The 18776-nt window shown below is 44.1% G+C and overlaps 1 protein-coding gene across 1 annotated transcript in view; it reads left to right on the plus strand.

The window, feature by feature from the left end:
- The first annotated feature begins 275 nt into the window (after positions 1–275).
- Positions 276–18776, plus strand: part of LOC142662637 (pregnancy-specific beta-1-glycoprotein 9-like) — a 28579-nt gene continuing 10078 nt past the window's right edge. The window contains exons 1-3 of the mRNA XM_075840849.1: positions 276–315; positions 5418–5726; positions 17034–17318. Coding sequence (XP_075696964.1) covers positions 276–315; positions 5418–5726; positions 17034–17318 — 634 coding nt within the window. The remainder of the gene's footprint in view (positions 316–5417; positions 5727–17033; positions 17319–18776) is intronic.

An 18776-nucleotide genomic window follows, 5' to 3' on the forward strand; every position in this document is an offset into this window, starting at 1 on the left:
ATTGACCTTTTTATTAAAAAATTTTATTAAAAATAAATAAATTTCAAAGGTGTACAAAGCCTTTAAGCCAACCTCTTGTGAAGTTACAATTATGGCAAAAAAAAAATAAAAGCACCTTCCTCATTGCTATCTTAATAGAGTGACACAGACACAGACACATGCCTGACAGCAATCTGTAAATACCTTCTGTACCTGTAGAGTCGGGAGACAAGGTTATGCCACTGGGACCAGAGGGAATTCAGCTACATCAGTCCCCTGGAAAGTACCGAAACCTAATGGGCTTCTTGCTATGGAGTATTTTTCTATCCACCATTGGTAAGATGAAATATACTTTTACTATTGGGGGCTATGTGACACTGTAGAATATAGACTGGGATCCCTACTTGGGACCCTTCCGCCATTAGCTTACGACAAGAGCTACATTTCGGCAGTGGAAGGCGGTAAGGTATGCATTGAAAACTATAGATGTCATGGAGAATTTATTTTCTCTAACGAGGTTTATGTTCTTTCTTATAGTGTTCTTTTATATATTATTTTTTTGGAACCAACCACCCAATTTAAAGGGATTGTCTCTCAGGAATGCCGCAGTCCACTTAGAGCATTAGGATGGTATAAGGGACGAGGGTGCCCCTTTATTGACCAGAGCAGAGATACACTCTCTTTCTGGGGAACTTGATGTCACCAAAACCTATATCAGAGGTCCCCAACCTTTTATTGTTCTATATGTGTATTATATTATTATATATTATTATATTATTTGACATTGTTACATACTTTTAGCCAGCGCTACAAGACATTTTAGATAAGACAGGAATATTAAAAGGTAAAAGTCTATTACAGATATGTCCGAATAATATGATTCTTAACTTAGTGTTAACTGTCTAGTACCAAGTTTTAGTAATACTATGCCATCCCTGGTGCCACTAGAACACAATACTACATCGTAGTCTCTTATTGATTTAGTTGCATCGCTGTTGAAGAAAGGTGTTAGTGTCAACGTTGAACCGTCGTGGATCCGTTAAGTGGGTTGTAGGACATTCCCAGCCCCCAATCATCCTGTGATCACCTGATTGTGGAGGTTGCATCTGGAAAGAGGACTGTATTAGATACATAACCCTTAGGCTACATTCACACGAACATATCAGATTCACACGCGTGAGAAACGCGTGTGAATCTGGTCCGTGTGTGTTGTGTTATGCATCAGTGTGCATTTTTTTTTCAATGGAATTGATGTGCAAATCACGCACAGCACACGGATGCACGCACCCATTGACTACAATGGGCACGTTAGGTGTGTGAAAAACGCACCGAAATAGGACATGCAGTGAGTTTCTTGCAACGGACATACGCTGGGTGAAAACTCCTGCAGGTGGGAGTGGCCCCATTGAAATCAATGGGTCTGTGTGCTGTGCGTGATTTTCACGCACAGCACATGGACGAGTTTTACGCTCGTCTGAATGAGCCCTAAGGCCTTATTCCCACGAACGACCTATGTAATTCAATGTGGCCGTTCACACGGCCGTTGTTTCAACGGACCGTGTGAAGGGTCCGTGAGAAAATAGGACATGTCCTATTTTTTCTCGCTTCACAAATCCCTCCATAGACTCTAGTTTATGGGGGATGCGTGATATCATGTCCCACAGCGCAGAGCATGGATGCACCTCGGACGTGAAAAATGCTGTTTTTCACGTCCAAGATGCGCAACGCTCGTGTGAATCCGGCTTAAAAGCTCATAAAAGTAATGTAAAGGCGTTGTGAATAATCTATCATATGGATATTGGATTCTCACATGCGAAAGGGCTTTCCAAGATAAGCAAATAAGGCTTAAAGGGTAACTCAACTTTTAAAAACGTTTTGACATGTCAGAAGTTTTGATTGGTTGGGGTCCGAGCACTGAGACCCCCACCGATTGCTAAAACGAAGCAGCAGAAGCGCTCGGGTGAGTGCCGTGCCTCTTCGTTTCTGATCGGCTTTTCTCGGAAAGCCGAGCGTGCGGTGTACGGACTCTCTATTGAGCCCGTACACTGCTCCATGAAAGTCGATCAGAAATGAAGCGGCACATTGCTCACCCGAGCGCTTCTGTTGCTTTATTTTAGCGATCGGTGGGCATATCAGTGCTCGGATCCCCACCGATCTAAACTTCTGACATGTCACTATGATATGTCAAAAGTTTTTAAAAAGTTTAGGTACACTTTAAGAGAGAACACTTTATTCGGAATAATGAAATATACTGTGTAATTTCAAATTCAGTCCTTGATAGCTGAGCTTTGGTTCTGCACCTACAAGGAGAAACGAGGTCTACATATCGTCTAAGGCTGCACTGCATATGAACAAACATTGCAGCCCCTGCAGCTGCGTCCCCAAAATCCGAGCTTAGTGACAACGCTGTACTGTTTGAGCACACCCTGTGACCTGCTAAACTTTACAATTTACAACAAACAAGTTCACAGTTACAATCTATAAAAATGTTGAGTTACTTTATGAAAACTTTGCTTCTCTTTTTCACCTAGTTTCCTGTTTCCTGATAGTACCAGCATCATTTGGAGTGCAGTTTGTATATCAATTGAGAAAATAACATTAAATAACTGCCAAATCAATGCAAAATCAGTAAAGTATTTTCAAAGTTATGCTTTAAATAAGACTTATTTACCTAGTCCTGGAAAACTCCTCTAATTGAACTCACATTATGAAGGCCAACGCTACATGTAGACAGAGCACTGGCTACAAGTATGTAGTATAATGTCAAATATTCTAGTAATATATAATACAAATATGAAACAATATACATTTATAGTATTTTAATCAAATTTAAGTATGTAACATATGACTACTTGAAGGCACATTTCACTTATCTTAAAGGGTCACTCCAGTCCAAAACTCATAATTCCGCATTTGGTCAGAGGAGCTCTACAAGTCGCCAAAGTATCATTTACCTGAATGGTGCCATGTACTAGTCAGAAGCTAAAACCTGAGCCGGCCATAACAATGGAGCAGTGTTGTCCTAAGCCCCTTTCGGAGTCAATATAGGAAATATACCCAAACAGAATGTCATAACTTTACAATGATGACTACTCCCCTGCAGGACAATAATAGGACGATTAGGAGGATTGAGTTTGGATAAAGTTAGCATGTATTAATCCCTCATTTTTCGGTCAGTCAGGCTCCATGACCTCTCGTCTCTAACTGGATATTTTTGTATTTGCCCAGCCTGGGAGGGGCTTAGGTGTGTGACCCGCCCCCTGATATCTATATAAGGAGAGATAATTAACATGCAGCTGACTCAATTGTCATGGAGATAGCAGCCACTTTATGCTAGAAAATATGGAATAAAAGAAAATAACAGGAAGCACAACGACTATACAATGTAAAAGTAAAGAACACATATAAACACCATGTTCTGGCTAATTTTTAACTTTTGACTGGAGTGTTCCTTTAAAGGGGTTTTCCCATAATAAATCACAGGATAGATGATAAATACTTGATCGGTGGGGGTCCAACCGCTGGTACCCCCACAGATCACGAGAAATGGGCTTACCTTGCCGTTCCTGGAAGCCTCATAGCAATGGAGTGTTAGTGCGCATGCTCGGCCACCACTCCATTCAATTCTATGGGGCTGCTGAAGATAGCGCTCGCTAGCCCCATAGAAATGAATGGAGAAGTGGTTGAGCATGCGCAATACCACTCCATTCCTATAGGGCTCCTAGGAATGGCAAGTAAGCCCGTTCTTGTGATCGGAGGGGGGCCCAGCGGTTAGACCCCCACTGGTGAGATATTTATCCCCTAACCTGTGGATAGGTGATAAATAATGATTATTGAAAAAACCCTTTAACTATAGAGCAATGCAAGTTGCCTGCAGGAGATTATCTTCATTCAGAAATCTTTATTATCTGTGTAAATGATGCAGTGGCAAACAAATATGACCTTGGTCACATCTCATAACTTATATATGTATCTACAGACCATTTAATAAGGATAGGTAGCTATATAAGAATAAGTAAGAATTTATTGTAGTTAATAGTACGGCCATGTTTAAAAAGAAAATTAAGGTGCAGTGTCACTTTAAATAGGGGCATCTGTAAAATGGTCAATAGGGATTAAAACAGTGGGTACAGGGGGAATGTTGTGTCACCCTTTCCGGTACCAAACCAGAGTTTGGGGGCAAGGGCTTATGTACCATAGATGCAGTTACAATGGGGCCCTTGGACAGAGGTGGCCAGTGTTGGTTGGTCCCATTTCCTTTGCCATTGTGTAGCGAGCACCTGTGTTAGACTCCGATCTACAGGGGATCTGCATTGTTGGCAAACCAGGGGGGTGGAGAGTCAGCCTAAGGGTTAGGGCTCATGCACATACCATTGTTTCCTTCAGCGTCCTAACCATTATTTTTTGCGGATAGCACACTGAGCCATTCATTTCTATGCGGCCATGCACACATCCATTTTTTGGGCGGATCCGTGTGTCCGTTCCGCAAATTATAGAACAGGTCCTATTCTTGTCTAAATTTGAAGTCCTTCTCACCCATTCTAGTGTATGGGTCCACAAAAAAATGGACAGCACACGGAATGCAAAACGGAAACGGTCATTTGCATGAGCCCTTATGTCCTGAGTGGCAAAACCCAGGATAGTAATGGGGAGCCAAGTTTGATTTTTGCTATGGCGACCACAATGTATACCACTGTTTGGGGGTGCTGCTTACAGTTCCTGCACAGCTTCCCTATCAGCCGGCAACTTTCCTGCTGCCACAGTAGTAGTGTTGTCACAGGAGCACTTCCTCTGCGGAACGGTAAAGGTTTTAAACCAGCTTTCCCTGAAAAAGATACAACTTAGAATGGGAAATGGACAACTTATCCTGTAAGAATAAAGAAAGGGTGAGGCAACAATTCAACGATCCATTTATTTCACTCTTTATAACGTTTTAACTCAATGTCCGAGCAGAAACATTGCAAAGGATGAAATAATCGGATCATTGAATTGAGTGCTGCCATTCACCTTGACCGCAGTGCTGCTGCTTTCCTCTGTGTTTCCTCTGACGCTACATACCTTGAAACAAGGGGAGGAAACCTCCAGCTCACCGGTCCAACGCCTGGCACTCCAGCCTCGCTCGGATCCCCGCAACGGTCCACGGTAGATAGCAAATGAAAGCCATGACTAAGAGCACTTGAGGTGCTTGAAACGCGTAGGCTCAGAATACCTACTTGCTGCTGCCTTGTCACCAAGTCTGCCTGTACATCCAATTTTGTAAATTTTTTTGATATTGAATAAACTTAGGAACCTCTTCCTTTTTAAAACACTCTGACAGCGCTGGATCAATTTCTTTACTTTCATTTATTACATGCCTTGGTCAGTGACTGATTCACCTATTTGTTTCGTTGAATTAAATTTTACTTACCAACCGTACAATTTGATTCTGTTCTCTTTAGGCACAGTCTCCGCCATCACTCACTTCAATGCCCTTGTAGGGGGAACAACGTTCCTGTCTAGTACTTCACCCGCCTCTCCAGACCAGCAGATAGACTGGAACTTAGATGCTTCAGGAAGTGTCATTGCTACTCGTCGCCCTGGCATTGATTCAACCTACGCTGGGAGATGCGTCGGAGGCAAATGTACACTTTTTGCAAATGGGACTCTCAGAATGGACCAGCTCCTAGTCTCTGACAACAGATCTTACACAGTGACACTACGGACTGGAGGGGTGCAGTTTAAAGAACAAGTCCAGCTTAACGTATACAGTAAGTTCTGCATTACATTTTTAAAGAAGAAACACGAACAGGGATAATTCAGGTATGAATGTGTTAAATTTAAAGGAAAACTATCATTTCATTTTGTTTTAAATAATGTATAGGGCAAGCGATTTTAAGAAACATTGCAATATACTTTTTTAACCAATTCAGCCTCCTTTTACTGTAAAACTGTTCCTAAACTGCTGCCCCTATCCTCTGCTACTGGCCGTTGTAATGGAGAATCCGTACACACTTCATGCTACCTTCTCCCGAAACCCGATGCGCACAAAGTCTCAGTGCATTGGGAATTTCTACAACAGACTGTTTCAGTCGGTTTCTAAAACCAGCCACACTGATCTCCTCACCCTGCCCTTTAAAGTGTCTGGCAGGGAGAGAAGGGAGATAAGAATTAAAAGTGTTGTCCGGTTTCAACAAATAATGTTATTGTAGAATTTAAAGTTATACAATTTTCCAATATATTTTCTGCATTAATTCCTCATGGTTTTCAAGATCTCTGCTTGTTATTATTCAGTAGGAACCTTCATTGTTTACTTCCAGTGGATAAAATTCTGTCCATGGTCGATGTTATGGACACACAGGTGCACGGCTCGTTACCAAGTCATCTGGTGGACACACAGGTGCACGGCTCGTTACATAGTCATCTGATGGACACAAAGGTGCACAGCTTGTTACATAGTCATATGATGGACACACAGGTGCACGGCTCGTTACATGGTCATGTGATGGACACACAGGTGCATGGCTGTTACAAAGTTATCTGGTGGACACACAGGTGCACGGCTCGTTACATAGTCATCTGATGGACACATAGGTGCACAGCTCGTTACATAGTCATCTGATGGACACACAGGTGCACGGCCCGTTACATGGTCATGTGATGGACACACAGGTGCATGGCTCGTTACAAGGTCATGTGATGGACACACAGGTGCACGGCTTTTTACAGGGTCATGTGATGGACACACAGGTACTAGGATCGTTAGAAGACTCAGCTCTGATACACATATAATGAGCCATGCACCTGTGTGTCCATCACATGACCCTATAACGATCCCTACAAAAGAGAGAAACTGCAGCACTCCAGTAGAAAAAATATTTCCTGTTAATTTATCAAAACATGACCTTGCAACATAGTTGCCAAAATGTGAGGTTTTTTTTGCAGGGACTCTTAGGGTGTGGCGTCTTTGGTGGGTGTGTATCATGGGCGTGGTTTATCTGATGGGTGTGGCGAGTGGGGCGTGGCTTTCCAGAATTTCTGCATTCAAAAATACGAACAAATTTTCTTCACTAGTTTGGCTGACAACTACTATGGTGGCCGGGATGTCTCTCTGGTTATTTGTTTGTTTACAGGCAGGTGATGTCTCACTTTATCACTAGGGCTAGGCAATATGTGCTGACCACTACCGGTAGTGTAAAAACCAGCGCAGATAGTGCCACACTCAATGCACCTTGTAGATGGTGCTCAACACACTGCCCCCAGTAGATATTGCCACACACTTCTCCCTGTAGAGATTGCCACTCACTGTTCCCTGTAAATGATAGCACAGTGCCGCCTGTAGATAATTCCATATTGCCCCTGCAGATAGTGCCATAGTGCCCTCTGTAGATAATACCACAATGCCCTCTGTAGATAGTGCCACGCAGCCCCCCTGTAGATTCCACACAGGCCCCCAGGCATCGGCAATGCTTTGGCCTGGGATTCCGCTGCAGGCGGTGCGCCTGACGTCACTGCCCTTATATGGACTGTGCAGTCATGGGCTACTGGAGTGCCAGAATCCCTGGCCAAAGCTTTGCTGATGCCCTGGCCGGGAATTTGTAATGGCTGCCACGCCGTTCCCCGCCGTTCCCACGGCCTCCGCTCCGGTTCCGGCACCCTCCCTCATCAGCTGCTCGCCCCCAGCTCCAATTACCTGGTCCGGACGCTCTCCTGGGCCTGGACGGCGTCAGGTGAGTGCAGCCATCACCTTCTTCCACGGTCGGCATCCTCGATGTGCGGCTGCTGTTACTAGAGGGCGCGCGCGCTGACTCGTCCTGCCTTAAAGGGCCAGCGCGCGCCTTAATTCCCTGAACTTCCTATTTAAGTTTCCTCCTCCCTTCCATCCCTGCTTGTTCAACCAAGTTCCCAGTGAGTTCCCTGTGCCCTAGTTCGCTGTTTCCGTTCCTTCTGCCTTTGTCCGGATTGACTGAACCTGATGGACTTTTTTGAACCTTACAACATAACAGGACTCCCAATAATTATCAGGAAGACGACACTGCTTAAAGTTCACAAGGTGATCACATATTTTGTATGCGCTTCCTCATTAGATAACTTTATATTTAATAAGCTTCCTGATTACATTTGGAATTTGAACTTTGGATTTTTTGGAATCTCATGAAAATATCTTTGTCCAGGCTGACCAAAACTCACCAAAGAAAAAAAAAGATAATCTTAAGGGATTTTTCCACTTTTAATTTAGTTGACAAAAAAATCTAGACAGTCTGGTTGCTAGGAATATATTGCCTAACAGCCATAGCCACAGCTACAGCATGCCCCTAGCAGCCAGTCTTTAGGATGCCCTGTCAGTCAGTAGCCATGTAGCCTTGCCATAAGAGGAGCACTGATGACTGACAGAACTGTCCTCCTAAAGAGCCATTAACATATTGCTATAAAGATGGCCATACACATTAGATCAGGGGTCTCAAGCACGCGGCCCACTGGCCGCATGCGGCCCCTGGGGCTGTCAGCTGCGGCCTGCGGGACACAGAGCCGCTAGTATCGGCTCTGCTCCGAGACTCTGGAATTCCCTGACATCGCTGTCCACATATGAACAGCGATGTCTGGGGCTTCCCCAGAGCCGGAGTCCCGGGCAGAGCGCTAGTACAGGCTCTGCTCCGGGACTCTGTGGAATTCCCTGACATCGCTGCCCATATATGGACAGTGTGTCAGGGTCTTCCCCAGAGCGGAGTCCCGGGCAGAGCGCTGGTATCGGCTCTGCTCCGGGACTCTGTGGAATTCCCTGACATCGCTGCCCATATATGGACAGTGTGTCAGGGTCTTGCCCAGAGCGGAGTCCCGGGCAGAGCGCTTGTATCGGCTCTGCTCCGGGACTCTGTGGAATTCCCTGACATCGCTGTCAACATATGGGCAGTGTGTCAGGGTCTTCCCCAGAGAGGAGTCCCGGGCAGAGCGCTAGTACAGGCTCTGCTCCGGGACTCTGTGGAATTCCCTGACATCGCTGTCCATATATAAACAGCGATGTCTGGCGCTTCCCCAGAGCCGGAGTCCCGGGCAGAGCGCTAGTATAGGCTCTGCTCCGGGACTCTGTGGAATTCCCTGACATCGCTGCCCATATATGGACAGTGTGTCAGGGTCTTCCCCAGAGCGGAGTCCCGGGCAGAGCGCTATTATTGGCTCTGCTCCGGGACTCTGGGGAAGCCTCTGACATCTCTGTCCATACATCGACAATGATGTCAGGGGCTTTCCCAGAGCAGAAGTCCCAGTGATGTCAGGAGCACAGCTGGAGTCCCAGGTAGAGCCTACTAGCGCTCTGCCCGGGACTCCAGCTCTGGGCAAGCCCCTGGCATCACTATGGTAGCATCTGCGGAGGGCACTGTGGCGGCATCTACAGAGGGCACTGTGGCAGCATCTACAGAGGGCACTGTGGCAGCATCTACAGAGGGCACTGTGGCAGCATCTACAGAGGGCACTGTGGCAGCATCTACAGAGGGCACTGTGGCAGCATCTACAGAGGGCACTGTGGCAGCATCTACAGAGGGCACTGTGGCAGCATCTACAGAGGGCACTGCGGCAGCATCTACAGAGGGCACTGCGGCAGCTTCTACAGAGGGCACTGCAGCAGCATCCACAGAGGACTCTGCGGCAGCATCCACAGAGGGCACTGTGGCAGTATGTACAGGACACTGTGGCAATATCTAGGGGTGTTGAAATAAGCACGTGGAGAAATATCTCAAATTTTAAACCTAGCGGTATTATTATAGTAATGTAGTATTATTATTATTATTATTATTATTATTATTATAGTAATATAGTGTTATAGTACTTCAAATAACTAATTGATTAACAATAATTTTGTATTGTATCAAATTTGAAAGTAATGCGGCCCGTCAACTTCCCATTTTTTCTATATGCGGCCCACTTACCCGGCCGAGTTTGAGACCCCTGCATTAGATGAATGTCGGCCAAACCGCCCAACTGACCGACCAACTAATGTGTATGCCAGTGTCTCGACTTTCCACTGACGGCAGATGTCGGAGGAAAGTGGAGTCGGGCATGTTGAATTTCAACATGCAGGATCATTTTGTTCACAAGAGGTGTCTGGCAGCAGATTTCTCCCTATTGAGAACACATGCCCGCTTGGCCGAGTCGAGGCTGCATGGGAGAGTTGGGACAAAAAGCTGTCTGCCGAACTAGCGTTTGGCTGACATCTTTCTCAAGTGTATGGCCAGCTTAGGAAGGTCTGTAGTATTCAGAACCCCAAACGTTGGTTCCTGGGGCTGTTTTGTGAATGCTCTGCTCACAATATTTTGACCCTATATGGACATCTTATGAAGGATATTATTTAAAGTGTAACTAAATGTTGAAGCAATCAGGTGCAAATATATTAGACTGAAGGTATAGATGGGTGTGTCAACGGGCACCCTTCAAACCCTTATCCAGTTCCCAATTAGTTATATCGATATATATCGGAGAGAAGTAAGAGACACAGAGACATGCTTTGTATATCCAAAATCCTTCTCTAGTTTATTGTTAGTACACAGTTACAATCATATCTCACAAGTAGGGTGTAATGGCAGGAAGGAGGTGAAGGGAAAGTGAGCCCTAATCTACCCACCGCCCTGTCCCTGCCTACTTGCAACGACCCGCCCTAGGCGACGGGGTACAACTCGGCGGCGGTCCCTACGCTGTCTAAGTACACGGGAGAACAAACAGGGAACACGCAAGGGAAGGGGCAGTAGCCAACGGAACGCCGCAAGGAAAGGGAGCGGTGAACGAATAGTCAGGACCAGGATGAAGTGGAGTATACCAACGTGAGCACGGAGAAGGAAGCAAGCCAGGGGCAAAGCGAAGCAGGTAAGGCGGAACTGCAGCAAGGCAGAAGCACGGCAGAAGCAGGCTGGAGCAAGCAGCAGTGGGGCCAGGAATCCAGAAGAATTACAAGCACTGAGGAAGAGAACACGGCAGGTGATAAAGGACAGGGGGCGGAGCTAACTCCGACTGACCAGGCCGCGATAGGCTCTCCCACTCCTGAGCCTGCCACCCTGGTTGGTGGGAGACGGTGTCAGTCTAACAGGTCTGGCCTCAGGTGTGGATTGATTAATCCCAGGAGTATACCTAGACGTAGTACCTGGCAGATCCCTAACATAGGGAGTTGGCTCGAGCTGGGTCAATCATGATTAAGACAAGGTTCTCATGAGAAACTTACAGATATGCAAGGTCAACACATGATTTCTCAGGAAAGCCCCAGCATGACTTTCATTTTACAAATAAAAAAACAGATACTTCAAACTCTAAAATGGATTCCTCACACAAAATGGAGTCACATAAACACACAAAATGGAGTCACATAAATACACTTTACTAACTTTCACATTTCCCACCTGTTTATTTGAAGACATTTTGCATCCAAACCAGAGACTTAAGAGGGGCTTATTCCCCCTTGAGGACTTACCTAACCTTTTCACCTCATTCCCCAATCATGTCAACAAAATTCCTCCCCATACCTATTTCACTCATGGGGTACGCCTGATCAAAGGATCTAGGGTGGTGGGGAATCATTTTAGCCCTTGCTGCGAAGCATTGAAAAAGATTTGGCAGACCCCATAATATGAGGCACAGAAGCAAATATAGTGCAATAAATAAAACAACCTGCAGAAGACCCTGGAGCAACCCCATTATCCATCCCCCAATACCCTTAAACCAGTTAGAGGGATTAAATCATGACAACCAGTCTGGTTACTCCAGGTTCCAATTATCTTTGAAATTGGCTTTCCTGAACACTTCCTTTACTTTCTTGATCTATATCATGCTTGACCTGCATAATGCCAGAAGGGTCTATATAATGGCAATGTGCTGGTCCAACTATTTGGCACATGCCCCCTTGGGAGACTATTAAATAATCTAGTACTATTGTATGTTGATTAGTTACTGATATTAATTGTCTAGTAAATGCAGAGGTTACATTCAAAGCATCAAACACATAATCTGTAACATTGTCAAATATTTCACCTAATTTTTCTATATTATGCACATTCTTTACTGATAAGCCTACAAGTGTTAAATGAAAATCATACCGGCCCAAACAGTAGCTAATTTTCAATTTACAACTAGTGAAATCCCTTAACTTAAGTGCCATCACATTGACCATTTTCCAATGACCCATCAATGATCAAAAACATGCTTCACTATTGGAAGAGGGACACTAATATTTGTTCACTTATTGTCCCATCTCATCTTTCAAATGTTTATTTATGGTTGAGGCACAGGGTGTCATCTGGCAGATGAGGACGACGATCCAGGCTCCTACACTTGCTTGCAGTAGCTGGCGTGGACCTATGTCGGTTTTTCCTCAAGCTCTACTGAAATGGCCACAGTGTGGCCCGTCAAACCTTGGCTTGAGGCTTTTCCTTACATGTCTTTTGAGTACGACCCAATCTCCGGGTTGTATTGTGTGAGTACCGTCTGTGGAGATAGGATCTGGAATGGAAGAAAATACACGTTTATGCACTTGTTGTAAATGCTTCTGTAAGGCCACGACATACTGGGTAAGGTCCCAATGCATTGCCCGTAACTGCTGAGGGAAGTACAAGCCTGTCTTGGAGACGCTCCAAACAAGATTTCATATGGGCTAAGGCTTAACTTACGATTAGGCATTACCCAGACTGAGTACAAAGCAAGCGGAAGGCATTCAGTGAAGGGCTTCCTTGTCTCTTCCATTGCCTTTTGTATTCTTAACTCAGGGTACCATTCATTATTTCTACCCTAACACTGCTCTGGGTATGGTAAGGAGTCTGGAAAGCCTGCCTATCACCACTGATCCCATGACCTCCTTCATAATTTTCTCCAGTAAAATTGTTTCCCCAGTCACTTCCTATGGTGCCAGGGACCCCATATCTACCCTCTTTTGGACCCTGTGGAAGTAATGTACCAGGGTTTAAAACTGAACATCCCAGTATAGTGAGGTTGGATGGGGTGAGCAAAGCAACCTCATACTTGGTGAGGCGAGCTGCAGACAGGTATTTGGTGTGGACCTCGTGACAGGGGCTGTAGGAGGCTGGACACCTCTGGTATCCACTCCCTACAGTATCCCACCAGTCCCAAAAAGCACAGAGTTGTCTGAGAATGGCTTGGACAGGAGTGTCACGTATTGCTACAACTCTCTCTGGGGACAAATGTTTGGCCTCCTGGGATATGCAATGGCCTAGAAAAGTGACTTTCTCCTGACAAAATTGCATCTTATCTTTAGATGTCTTGCATCAAGATCGCTGCAAAAAACATCAGGAGACTCAGGGTGACATCTAGCCAGTCTTGTTCTGACTCACAGGTCAGAAGTAGGTCGTCAACATACTGCAACAACTGGGTTCCAACAGTGGACGGAGCCCAGCCTTGCAGCACTGCAGCAAAGACCTACTGAATTAGGTGGGGCTGTTGGCCGCGCCTTGGGTAGCACCACCCAACAGTATTGCTTGCCTGCATGTGTAAAAGCAAGTAACAACTGTAATTCCTCATCTAGTGGAACAGAGGAAAACAACGCCTGCTAAGTCAATTACTGTAAAGCAACAAGCTGTATGTGGGATCTGACTAAGGAAAGTGTGGAGGTTGGGAACAGTAGGGGGTCTGTACCTCAGTGACAGCATTAGAAATTGGGTCTGTACATACATTTTTAAAACCCTGTATCTCACTCTTTTGTTAATCTTTAAGCAATCATGGAGTGGGTCAGAATTTTAATTATCTGTATTTTAATTCTCTACCTCCCATACATTTGGACCCAGCGGAAGCAATGTAGCTATTAAGTAGCTTATTATCTAACACTACAATGTTAGATAATAACATGTGAAAATGCAAGGAGTGAGACTTCATACTTAGGGAGTCTAGTCTAGCGCCACCGCTGGTGAAGACACCTTAGCCATACATTTCCAGCAGTCCACATTTTGTAGTCTATCTTTTATGCAGACAAATACTTGGTCTGAGCTTGTTGTAATATTTCACTATTAGCGTGAGAGAGCACCTCTCCGCATAGTATGTTACTGAGGGCGATACTAAGAACAGCAGTGGGGTTTCCCCACGCAGCGAGTTGTAAAATACATTTCACATTTCTTCTGACACTCAGCTGCCTCATGTTTCTCACAACCCCCCTCCTCTCAGACCCATTCTTGTAGAACTATGAGTCTCAGCAAGACAAAATGCTGAAAGAAACTAAGACTCTGCTGTATCTATAATTCTAAAACCTAACTTTACACAACTAACTTTAGTTATTTAAATCTTATACATAAGGTACATTAAAAAGTCAGACTATTTACACAACCTTTTACTTAAATTCAGTTTTCTAGGGCTTTCTACACACTCTAAAATGACTAACAGTTCAATTTGTTCAGTAGATACACAAAATGTTCTCAATCTGGATTGAGAAAAACATCTCACATCAAACAGTACAGAATACAGCTGGTTTTAGGAGTGGGAGAGAATGCAGTATAGATCTAAAATCAATTTTATACTGTGGCCACCTGGTCTCCCAGCCCGGCAGCCATGCAATACCTGCTCAATTTGTAAGCTTTGCTATCCTTTTCCTTTGTTTTCTTTCTTTTTGTTTTCCTAACATTGGGAAGAGAGTTCCCACATTTGTCAGTCCATTCTCATTTGCACCAGTTTGCTCCTCAGACTCGTCTTCAACACACACACTGTATACATGTCTACATCATACTTCTCATCATAATCCATATTACTCACTGCAATGTGCCTAGCTGTATTAGTCTTCATCATCACTAGTATAGTCAGTCTTCTTGTCAAAATCTATACCTGTATACACATACTATTCATATTATCTTCCTTGCACCCACCAGTACTCACTTTCTTTACCACTCATGATCATTCAACCATCCCTTGTTCATTTTCAGATCCAAACAGCCATTTTTCAACATGCCTTTTTAAACATTTTATCACAGTTTGTTGTAGCGTCCTTGCCTGCCCTGTTTGTCATGATTTCTTTGGCTGTATACCACGGGGTTCCCCCTGTCGCTCTGCTCTCTGAGTTTCCCATAGTCAGGACTTAACCGCAGAAGTCCTTGTCATGCAACTGGCTATTACCTACCAATATCCAACTTTTCTGTCACCTACGGACAGTCGTGTCACCTACGGACACTTGTGTCACCTACGGACAATTGTAGTACTGCTGAGTCAAACGTCTCTGACACTCAGCTCTCTCAGATTAAGGGATGAACAGGATGAACCTTTCCTGTGATCCCTAAGAATTTTACACAACAGCCAAGTAATCAATAAATTCAACAACGACAGACCTATAGCGACACAACACAAGTCCAACAGCCACCAGTTCATTGCAGTTTCATTCTACAAAGCCTTCATATTCAACTTCCAACACACCTTGAGGGACCACACTCAATGGACACAACATCCTCTCATGCCAGTCATACCATTAGCTCAAGATAGATTTACACATCTTCAATCAGTCTAGTTTTCAACATACCTCTGGACAAGTGTTCTGGAAATTGTCACGTCACAAAAGCTAATAGAAGGTCTCAACATGAGTGAAATGTTTTTTGTAAGAAAAAGTGTCTTACAGCGATTTTGTTGTTTCACTGATGCATCAATGATCGACCTCCCAATGACAGCTATTAGACGATTAATCTCCCGGGTTTTGGCACCAAAGATGGTTGACACAATCAGGTGCAAATATATTAGACTAAAGGTTTAGATGGGAGTGTCAATGGACACCCTTCAGTCACTTATCCAGATCTCTATTAGTTATATCGATTTATATCGGAGAGAAGTAAAAGACACAGAGACGCGATTTCAATAACCACAATCCTTTTCTCGTTTATTGTTAGTACGCGGTTACAATTATATCTCACAAGTAGGGAGTTGGCTCGAGCTGGGCCAATCATAAGTAATACAAGGTTCTCATGAGAAACTTACAGATATGCAAGGTCAACACATGATTTCTCAGAAAGCTCCAGCATGAGTTTCGTTTTACAGAGAAACAGATACTTCAAACTATAAAATGGATTCTTCACATCTTCACCCAAAATGGAGTCACATAAACACACTTACAAAATGGAGTCATATAAACACACTTACAAAATGGAATCACATAAATACACTTTACTCACTTTCACACTAAACATTTAAAAAACGTTTGACATGTCAAAGTGACATGTCAAAAGTTTTAATCCGTGGAGGGTTTGAGCACTCAGACCACATGCCTTTGACTAAAATGAAGCGGCAGAAGCACTTGGGTGAGTGCTGTGCCGAGTAGTTTCTGATCAGCTTTTCTTGGAGAGCCGAGAAAGCATTGCATGGGTGCAATAAAAAGTCTATGAGTATTTACACCGCTCGCTCGGCTTTTCGAGGAAGCACAGCACTCACACAAGTGCTTCTGCCACTTTGTTTTAACAATCGGTGGGGGTCTCAGTGCTCGAACCCCACCGATCAAAACTTCTGGCATGATTCCTAGACATGTCAAAAGATGTTTTTTTTAAGATTGATTGGTATGTAGATAGTGTGTATGATTATTTGCAGTGCTCTTTTAGACAGTAACATGGTAAATACATGTAAAAAGGGAGAGGGGCAAAGGAAGACATCAGCAAGTATTTTATCTTTATTATTGTAATCTAATAAACTTCAATTACTATAAACTGAACAAAAAGCTTTAGGTTCAAAAGGTGCCTCAATATTTCCAAGCACTTCACTGTTAGATATTTTCCAATAAATAAAAAAATCTTGACACTTGGAGTTGCACACTTAGACTCAACATCTTTGAAATATATAGTATATACAGACATAGTAATGTCAAAGAATATCCATCTGTATAAAAAAAACCAACATGTGGCATCAGAACTGTTGACAGATTCCCATTAGACACTGTTGTCCAAAACTATATAATATTCCATGTACGGTCTAACTAGCAATTTGTTTTTAGGTGAAATTATGTTGCCATCATGTGATGAATCCTACAATATTATTTGCCTTGGCAGCAGCTGCCTGGCACTAGTTGCTACAATTTACTCAACTTGTATTTTCACATTTATTACGCATATAATTATTTTTCTTTTATTAATCCTTAGATCTTCTTACTCCCCCATCTCTGATCCTTTCCTCCACCATTCGCCCAGTGAATGGCACCAACCTGAATTTGAGGTGTAATGCAGGAACCCAGACTGTCCACAGTATCTACTTCTATCGAAATCAAGAGTTAGTGTCTTGCAGTTCTCCTCATCTGTCATGTAGCCAATCTAATTCCTACCTCTACTTCAGTCCCATCCTGGCCAGTGATAGTGGAGATTACAGTTGTGGCATTCAAAATCCTGTAAGCAGCAACAGGAGCACAAGTATCAACTTGAATGTTGCAGGTAAGGGCCATGGGCCAAAAATAAGTACAATACAGTCTAATTGCAGAAGTACAGATGTATGGCATATCAACACCGGTCTGTAGTCAAGTGCTGTGATCTAACACAACGTCTATGCGCAATAAGCACGTTGCATAATGATCCTGAGATACCACCTGTACTATACTTCAGAGCTGCATTTATATTTCTACAGGCTTAAGATCTCTCAGCTTTCCTTGCTGGTTCAGTGTCTGCACCGAGCTTGCTCTTGTGATTTACATTCTGTGAAGTGTCATTATTACACTAGGCACTGTATGGTAATCTAATGTAGGAAAAACAAACTCCTACTGCATTAAAAAAGCTCAGCAAAGTTGGTAGGGGTGTATTTGTCAACAATCTTATCAACTGTTATCAAAGGCAACCATTAGGCCTCATGCACACTTCCATCACCGTTTTCACGGCCATTTTCACAGATCCGTGTGTCAGTGATTGGAACAGTGTGCTTCCCGTGTGTACTCCGTGTATACTTCCGTGTTTCAGTTTCCGAGAGGAAACTGTTCCCATTCACACTATGTACATGATATTGTGAGCTCCGCACATGCTATTCACTGTCCAGCGGTAGTCACTGTCCAGGGTGCTGAAAGAGTTGCTGCCAATCAGTGCAGTCCCTTTCAGCACCCTGGACAGAGATGACCGCTGGACAGTGAGTACCATGTGTGGCGCTCACAATATAGATTAGTGTTTCATTAAAAAAAACGCAACAAAAACAAGTTAATACTTACCCAGGACTCCCTGCTTCTTCCTCCAGTCCGGCCTCCTGAGATGACGTTTCAGACCATGTGACCGCTGCAGCCAATCACAGGCTGCAGTGGTCCCATGGACTGCTGCGTCATCCAGGGAGGTCGGACATGATGTCAAAAGAGGGGCACGTCACCGAGACAATGGCCGGGGGACATATGAACGTATTTTCTTTTCTATCACTGCGTTCCAGCACTGATCAGCAGCCTCTTCTCTCTATCAGTGCTGCATATAGAGAAGGGGATGCTGATTACTGCAGTGTAATATCTGTCTCTACGTGTACCTCTGCCCGCACGGCCGTTGCTAGGCAATGGCTCCGTCACACACGGACGGCACACGGATGCCAGGAAAAAACGGAAGTGGGCTAGAAGCCTTAGACTTGGGACTACATCTCTGAAGTATAATACAGTACAAGATAAGTAATGTAATGTATGTACATATTGACTCCACCAGCAGAATAGTTAGTTCAGCTCTGGAGTATAATACAGGCTGTAACTCAAGATCAGTATAGGATAAGTAATGTAATGTATATACACCGTGACTCCACCAGCAGAATATTGAGTGCAGCTCTGGAGAATAATACAGGATGTAACACAGGATCAGTACAGGATAAGTAATGGAATGTATGTACACAGTGACTCCACCAGCAGAATAGTGAGTGCAGCTCTGGAGTATAATACAGGA

Source organism: Rhinoderma darwinii, chromosome 10 (assembly GCF_050947455.1).
Source record: "Rhinoderma darwinii isolate aRhiDar2 chromosome 10, aRhiDar2.hap1, whole genome shotgun sequence".
NCBI lineage: Eukaryota > Metazoa > Chordata > Amphibia > Anura > Rhinodermatidae > Rhinoderma > Rhinoderma darwinii.